Source organism: Siniperca chuatsi, linkage group LG10 (genome assembly GCF_020085105.1).
Source record: "Siniperca chuatsi isolate FFG_IHB_CAS linkage group LG10, ASM2008510v1, whole genome shotgun sequence".
Lineage (NCBI taxonomy): Eukaryota > Metazoa > Chordata > Actinopteri > Centrarchiformes > Sinipercidae > Siniperca > Siniperca chuatsi.
In genome coordinates, this window is record NC_058051.1 from 16,648,998 (window position 1) to 16,657,764 (window position 8,767).

Genomic DNA, 8,767 nt, shown 5'->3' on the forward strand with positions numbered 1-8,767 from the left:
AACAGCAGAAAATGAGATGGAGGCATGTGAACGCATCGGTGCGGCACTCGCGCGCGATTTGGTCAGAGGCAGATCAGAGATGATCAGAGAAGTGAGAGGTTCGCTTCAGCATTTTTCCGTTTTCGTTCAAATCCAGTTTACCGGCCAATGGGTTTACCACAAAATGATTGTGTAAATTAGTTAAAAGCATTTAGCAAGTCATTTTGTCCTTAGATGAGCGATGCACTTTATCACAACAAAGTAATGAAAGAAGTCTATGAACTTAATCATCTCATGATGAAGAGGCTGGTTGGAACATTTCATATCTACATTTCCGTATTTTCCAAAGCTTCCCCAGACTTATTATTTATTTTTATTTTGTCCATCTCTGAAACATATAAACACAGACATAAGACTTTCAGAATGTATCCACTTACTTTATTATTACTTTATTATCCCTTTATTGTAGGCTACCTACCGGCCATTTTGGCTTCTGCAAGCCATGATATGTGTTTTTTCATATTGGTAATCAAAACAGATTGCATAAATTAGTTATGTATTAGCAGACTATCCTGTTGGCTATGACTACCCGTTGATGGTCTAATTTTAAATGCCCGATATGATTTAAAACATCACCCCTGCCTTTTTCGGGCGTAACACTCAACGCACCAAGCTAAGCAGGGAACTATTTTGACTGCGGAGTGTGTCTTTGGCAGCAGGCGGGATCTAGTGATCGTGGGTTGGCAGCCGAAGTCGGGCGGGCCGGTGCAGAGAGCAGCGTGGTCTATCCTGTGACTGACTGACACTCGCCGGGGAAAAAGTTACTCTGAGTTCGCGGACACACTGCCAACATGTCTGGAGATGACGAGACACAGGAGCAGACCATCGCCGATGATTTGGTGGTCACCAAGTACAAGATGGGGGCCGAGATTGCGAATCGTAAGTCAAATGCAGCGGTAACGTGCCGTTTTGACTCAACAGTCCATAAGTATCAGGATCCGTCTAATGTTAGCTAGCAATGTCAGCTAGTCATACCCAGGCAGCAGCTGTGCCATGTGCCGCAGCAATACGAAAGGTAGATCACATTAGAAAGCGGGCCTGTGTTTAATATGAATGACACATAAAGCTTACTATATATTTAGGCAGAGCTTTTCTTTACAGTAGCCCGTATTTGTTTAACGTCACGTTGCTGTCACATTAGCCTGGTGAGCTAGGTGGCTATGTGGCTGAGCTACCTGACTAGCAAGCGTTAGCTAGCTGTAACTGCTAACAGAACAGATAACAATGACAAGTACGAAATTGAATGACAATACGGGGTGGTTCCAAGTGAGTAGCTGACATTTAAATGTATAGCAACAGCTAATTCAAATCTGAAACAAATAAAATTGTCATGTGAAAGACTAGACTGAAGATCTGATTGTCTTAAATTTTGTCATTTAAAGTCATAATCAGAGTAAGCAGATGCTAGTTTAACACACGCAGTACTCTATGTTAAATTTGGTCAAACATAAATAATTTATTGTACTTTAAATATTGAAACAAAATCACAAACTCAGTGTAAAGTCAGTATTATTTGTGGTTGAGGCAAATATATTATGCATTATATTATTTTCAAGGCCACATGCGTACAACACCATTAGTGTCGTGTCATAATTGGGAGTTGTTTAATATAAATACATAGCTACATTTTCATCTAAATCTAACAAGGCCGATTGCATAGCAGACCTTCCTGCCACATAATGTTTAAATACATATAGTAAAACCATGTAACACAAAATAACTACCATAGTTAATTTGATCTAAACTGATCTCAGATGAGGGTTAGTGGTGCTAGGGAATCAGTTAATCAACTTCCCAGTAAAAGGCTGCCTCCGAATATCCAATTTTCCAGTTATCCTGATCTTCATTCACAGTCCGGAGGTGACTGCATGCTGTAGGTGCTTCACATGAATGACACTCTATGTCCTTGTGATTTTGTGTTGTAGCTTATCACAGTTGACCTACTTATCTTAAGTTAAGACATCTAATTTACTACTAGTATTATGCTGTTTCAAGCTGATATACAGCTGTCAGACAATCTGTCAAATGTTTATCTTCGAGCTAACGCAACATCAGCTTAGTCGAAATCAAATGAGTTGTGCACAGTGTAATTTGCTGTCAACACTCAAAAGCCATTAACTGAGCCTTGAACAGTGAGCAAGAGTTGTTCATCTTAATGTTTACCAAACTATCCATCCTGTCTTTCCAAAGTGGTGGAAGCCTGGCACCTGTTCATTTAGTCAGAAAAAATAAATGATAATAGTGTTGAAATGATTAGACCATTAATCAATTCAGTGGACAGAAAATTAGTAGATGGATTTTCGACTGGGGGGGTTAGACAAAACAAGGAACTTGAGGATGTCACTCTGAGCATTTGGGAAATTCTAACAGGCATTTTTGACTATTTTCTGACATTTTATGGAACAAACGATTAATTGACTGGCCGAGAAAATAATCAACAGATTAAACGATGATGAAAATAATGGTAAGGTGCGGCCCGAAACTATATACACTCTCTTACTGACAAACCATTTTAACCACATCATGGCTATTTTTATCTCTTGCCCTGCAGAGGCTCTGAAGGCGGTAGTTGGGGCAGCTATGGCTGGAGTCTCCGTGCTCAGCCTGTGTGAAAAGGGAGATGCCTTCATCATGGCAGAAACTGGGAAAATCTTTAAGAGGGAAAAAGACATGAAGAAAGGTAAGTCTTTTGTTGTGTTTCATCAGTCACCATCAGTGTCTCTGACTCAGCACAACCCTCATTCACTGTCTTTCTTTCACAGGTATCGCTTTTCCTACTTGTGTGTCAGTTAACAACTGTGTGTGCCATTACTCCCCTCTGAAGAGTGACCCTGATGTCATACTGAAGGATGGGGACCTTATCAAAATGTAAGCTGCCAAATGTATACCCATCCCACCTGTGTACTAGATATACTATAGTTTATAATCTATTTGCAGTTCATACTTTCTTTACCTTATGTTTACCCTGTTCTGTTTGTTCACAGTGATCTGGGTGTGCATGTTGATGGCTTCATCTCAAATGTGGCACACAGCTTCATTGTTGGAGTGACCAAGGTATGACATCACTGTTGGAATGAAGTATAACTGCACTGTAGCACTCATTGGTTTGTTCACAAGAGCCAAGATTTGTAATGTAACTTGCTTTATCACTGGTATAGTTACACCATGAACAGCTAATAATACTTTATTTCACCTCTTGTAACTCTTAAACCTTCCTCCTGTGTCACTTCAGGAGAACCCACTGACAGGGCGGAAGGCTGACGTTATCAAAGCAGCTCACCTCTGTGCTGAGGCTGCTCTGCGTCTTGTTAAGCCAGGAAACCAGGTAAAGCTCTCCCACCAAGACCACTGATTTGACCAACGGCATCACTTTTCGCACTTCATCAAATAAACAATATGTCTCTCCTATCAGAACACACAGGTCACAGAAGCCTGGAACAAGATTGCAAAGTCATTCAAGTGCTCCCCTATTGAGGGTGAGTGTTTGTGAACATTTGGCACCTTCAAGCTCTGTGATTCCAATGGTATACATTTGACGAATGTAATTTGACATGCTTGATTCACTTTATTCCTTCAATGTGTACAGGCATGCTGTCCCATCAGCTCAAACAACATGTGATTGATGGGGAGAAAACTATCATCCAAAACCCAACAGACCAGCAGAAGTGAGTTCATTTAGCGAGTGCTTCTTGTCACTGACCTGATGAGTGTTTAACCAGTGGCTGATCTTTGTTTTTGTAGAAAGGACCATGAGAAGGCTGAGTTTGAGGTGCATGAGGTATATGCAGTGGATGTGCTTATCAGCACTGGAGAGGGGAAGGTGAGAGGAAATATGGTATAATTCGATTTTTCCGCTTCATTTTTAAATACCATCAAGACAAGGAATTTAAAATATGTTTTGTAATTCAGGCAAAGGATGGAGGTCAGAGGACCACCGTTTACAAACGAGACCCCAACAAGGTGTACGGCTTAAAGATGAAGACATCTCGGACATTCTTCAGTGAGATGGAGAGACGCTTCGATACAATGCCTTTCACTCTGAGGTAGCATCTTTTAAGTTTGAACTCCAATTACTTTTCATTTTATCTTTTAATAAGATCATCTCCCAGGTTTCACCCCCTCATTTTTCTTTTCTTCTTTGTTTCCTCAGAGCGTTTGAGGATGAAGGCAAAGCCAGGTTGGGCGTGGTGGAGTGTGCCAAACATGAGCTGCTGCAGCCATTCAGTGTGCTGCATGAGAAAGAAGGTGAGTGGAACAATGAGGGATGAAATTAAGGGCTTTGTAGGATTGTATGAAAGTTTCTTTGAGTTGTTGGAAGACTTCACATGTACTTGAAACTCCATGCTCTGGTCCTCTTCTCGTGTTAACAACCGCAAACTGGGCTTGGTTGGTTTCAGTTAATTTAGGTTAACAGATACACGCAGACAGAAACTAAACCAGAACACTTAAGAGATGAGGGTTATCATTCATTGTCCATCACAGTCTCCACAAAAAGAATAACGTTTGCAGCAGAACTCTACTCTAACAGAGGAGAGAGTGACCATAACAAAAATATGGCACCCAGTTGTTAACAGGAAATGTCCATTTTATCTAACAGAAGACAGACCTCGGTTAAGAGAGATTAAGAGTTCCATCTAGGGCTTATTTTTGTGATTTGTCAGTAGTTTTGTCTGATAAAATGTCAAAGAAATTGTGAAATGATAATTTCCCACAACCCAAGGTGACTCATTCAAATGTCTTGTTTTGTCCAACCAACAGTCCAAAACCCAAAGATATTCAGTTTACTATCATGTATGACAAAGAAAAGCCTCACATTTGAGAAGCTGGAATCAGCAGGTGTGTGGTGCCAATTAAATTTCTGTCGATCGACTTATTGATTAATCAAGTAATTGTTGCAGCTCTAGTTTTAGCCCACATTTATTTTCTCCTGTGAATCAAATTTTGTCATTTACTGATCACATAGCCAAGACAATTTCCTTCCTGTCCCATGAAAAATAATGTAATCGAGTGTAGGGACATAAATTGTGATGCAGTGTAAGGGTGTCTGATAAGGATTAAAACTCACCTATGTATTGTTGAAACTGGACTTCCTGGATTGTGTTTCAGAGTCTCACTGGTATCTGTAGCAGCACAACTACAGCAATGAGTGTGTTTTTGTTTGTTGTTTTGTTTTTTATGCTATTTTCAGTCTGAGCACCTGTTGAGTAATACCATTTCTTCAACTAACCAGTTAATTCATTTAAAAAAATCTGGCAAATTTCACCAGCATTATTGTCCTTCTGCAAAAAAAACAAAACAAAATGCAGATGGGTCTTTTTAAATGATAGTGCTTTTTAAAGAGAGAAGCATATTTATATGTCCTACTAATTGATTATATTTGGCCCTGTTAACTTAAAAATTTGATGGTCAGATTGTATTCCAAGTGGAACTGTTAATGCAACTTTCAAACTCATCTTTGTCTAGGTGAGTTTGTTGCCCAGTTCAAGTTCACCGTGCTGCTCATGGCCAATGGACCTCTGCGAATCACAAACAGCCTCTTTGAGCCAGAGCTCTACAAGTCCGAGCATGAAGTGGAGGACCCAGAGCTGATGGTAAAATGTGTTTGATGGATGGGATATTGCATCGTCTTCCCGAGAAGAAAACATTAGACTAAAGGGACCATTATAGCATGCTGTTAGCTAACTTAGCATTCTCAAAGGCATCATGTATTGTTGTATTGTGTGCTGTACCTCATGAGGTTATGAAAGTCATTTTTGTCTACTTTTTTCCTCCGTTTAAAGGCTTTGCTTCAAAGCTCAGCCAGCCGTAAGACTCAGAAGAAGAAGAAAAAGAAGGTGAGCTGCAGGGCAGTGTGTTTTATGAAATAAATAAAGATCACAAGTTCCAAATGTTTCCTCTAATTTCAATCTTTTCTTTTTTAAAGGCTTCAAAGACTGTTGAGAGTGCAACAGGACAGGCAATGGAGACTGAAGCTGCAGAATAGATTTCTCGCTACAAGAAATGCTGACAGACATCTGATGACCCAAAGAACAGACGTCACGAATCCTTCTGTCCCAGCTGTCTGAGGCACTTGCGGGCATAGCCGCTGTGAATACCTCTGAATCTAACTGATGTCAGTCTGGGATGATGCTGCTCCTAAATTCTGTCAATCCGCCTAAAACACACACATACACGTACGTCCCTAGTAAATCTCTCTGTCCTCGAGACAGCCTCCTGTGTGGACACAATTCTGCTTCAAAAGAGGATATTTTTGTGTAAGGGCATATACTCACTGGAACATTTAACCATTCGACTGACCTTGAGCCTTCGTCCCTTTCTACAATAACTGTAGTGAAAGATATGGAAAATAAAATGAGTTTGACAGAGCGGCCAAGGATGATGAATGCACAATACTGTGTCAGTGTAATTGTGTGGCATTTAGATAACTTCCTTGAGGTCATAAACCTGAAGCGTTAACTTGTTGTGGGCAGAAATGTGTAACAACTGTCTTGAACCCTGATGTCATATGACATTCACACAAGTTGCAAGTATGACATCATTAGTCATCATTACTGTTGAATTCAGCATAATTACTGCATTTATACTGCTCTTGCTTCGGTCCATCTACTAGTACATTGTGTATACTTGTAGGCATCTATTGTACATTAATCAGCTAACAATTTCTAAAACTAACATTGTAAGACCTACAGGGTGAGTAATTTAACTATTAAAAAAAAGTATCTCTTCTCAGTTGTGGATGGTCTAACTCCTGTCAAGGGTTCAGCATTCAGTCTTCTGGTGCCACCGCTGAGTCTGACAGTCTGTGTTTACATAAGAAGTCCATACCTGTTAAGATATATGGATGCTTTTGTAAAACAAATCCCAGTTTCAGAGACTATTTTTGGAAACATTAAAAAGCTGCCTGACATCATTTGTGTGGTTGTGTTTTTCGACTGTGTGAATTCAGCTCATTGTCCTGACGAGTGGAAGTGTTTTTGTTTTTTTCATGATTTTGAACGTTAATGAATCAAGTGGCCCCTCTGCCACCATTGGAAACAAGTTATTTTTAATTAATTTAATTTACATTCTGTAAATTGTATCTTACTATACGAAGGTCTAACTGCAATTTCAAAGCCCCCCACTTCCAGGAATATAATTTTGTGGGAGAAATGCTGAAGCATCAACATACTTAATTTCTTGTTGGCCTGAAAGTAGTACAGATTTGAGCTATGACTAAAAATACTGGAAGGACTTGTTAAATACCTACCACACATAACGTTCCCCCAGGTTAAAAAACAAACTACTTGAATATAATCGGTTTATTAGAAGACCAGCGAGATCTGCTGCATATGTGCACAATACAAAGTGCTATAAAAATAAATAACTGGGACAATTAACCGTAAAAACACATAAAAAGCTGCAGCAATGGTTTAGTACATCAAGCATTTTCTGCTTTACGTTCTAGAAAACTGCATTTCACATGGTTTACTATGGGCCAATCAAAGTGACGTATACAAGCTATATAAATTCGACGTCGCTAGGTTATGACGTTCTTCAAAGAGACGATTCCTTAGTGATCGGTACGTTGATAGTTGTTGGTATCAGAATCCAAGTCAATCATCTTCTTTTTAAATCAATCGAACTAATTCTTCACATCTTATCTTCTCTTTTCAGCCTTCCCTTCTCGACATGAGAGCTAAGGTTTGTGCTTTATGTCTGTATGATCAATTAATCATAGTTTCCATTGTTGCTAACATTTGCTTGCTACCTAGCACGCTTGTGCAGATCGACGGGCTAGCACAGCACGTCCATTAACATTCAACTAAAATTCGCGTTTAGTCATATGTATGTTTATCTAATTCATTTGAGTTGAGTATATTTGTTTTCAGCAATGCATTAATTAAAGGAGGAAGTAACTTTAACATTGTATTTATCTTTCGCAGTGGAGAAAGAAGCGCATGCGCAGGTAAGATTGCTTAGCACGTGTTTTGCAGTCATACAGTGGTATCAAGTCTACCTTATACACCGTGTTGACAAGGATTCTCGGCTGATTGTGTTATTTTAATGATCCCTTTTGTAGACTGAAGCGCAAAAGGAGAAAGATGAGGCAGAGGTCCAAGTAAACTGCCCTCTCCGCCATGGCTGTGACGCACATGTTGCCAACACCCAGACCGGTGAGCTCAGCTGGAGACCCAGGACCCTCCCGGTGTCAAGTCTGAGGCCAGCAGTGCCCATATCAACCTGAGGCAGCGGAGCTGAAGCAGCAGTAGATTGCTGCTGGAGCTGATTCAAGACCTGCTGGATGACAGGCTTTTCCTCTGGGATATTCTGGACTTTAATTCCTCAACTTTTGTCATTTGTTTTTGTTTATACTCTGATTAAAGGTTTTGGTTTAAAAAAATGCATCTCTTTAATTATTATTTTTTTTATACAAACTGTTTGCTTTTAAAGTGCAAAGTATGTTGACTTTTCCAAGTCTTCAGTGGTGATTAAACGTTTTTGTAGTGGTATGTGTCCTAACAGGCGCTGAAGTAAAATGGCGTTTTTTCATGGAACAGACATTTTGGTAGGAAAAGCACAGATGAAATACAATTTAATGATTGCTGAATTTCATTTAGCTGCTTTGGTTTCAGGCTCCTGATATTATACAGTCTGGCTTAGTGGGACACAAGAATTCAAGATAGCCATTAGTCACACCTGTGCTTGTCACACTAGGACAGTCGACCTTAGTGCTGTGGCAAAAGGCCAC

At 39.8% G+C, this 8,767-nt stretch overlaps 1 protein-coding gene across 1 annotated transcript; it reads left to right on the top strand.

Moving 5' to 3' along the window:
* Positions 1–699: 699 nt before the first annotated feature.
* LOC122883023 (proliferation-associated protein 2G4-like) lies at positions 700–8,419 on the top strand. The gene is made up of 16 exons (XM_044211073.1): positions 700–918; positions 2,591–2,719; positions 2,802–2,907; positions 3,024–3,093; positions 3,272–3,364; positions 3,452–3,515; positions 3,626–3,704; positions 3,781–3,859; positions 3,949–4,082; positions 4,190–4,284; positions 5,503–5,630; positions 5,820–5,873; positions 5,963–7,598; positions 7,693–7,719; positions 7,962–7,984; positions 8,099–8,419. The coding sequence occupies exons 1-13, from the start codon at positions 831–833 to the stop codon at positions 6,020–6,022; spliced, it is 1,179 nt and encodes a 392-aa protein (XP_044067008.1). The 5' UTR covers positions 700–830; the 3' UTR covers positions 6,023–7,598; positions 7,693–7,719; positions 7,962–7,984; positions 8,099–8,419.
* The last annotated feature ends 348 nt before the right edge of the window (positions 8,420–8,767 follow it).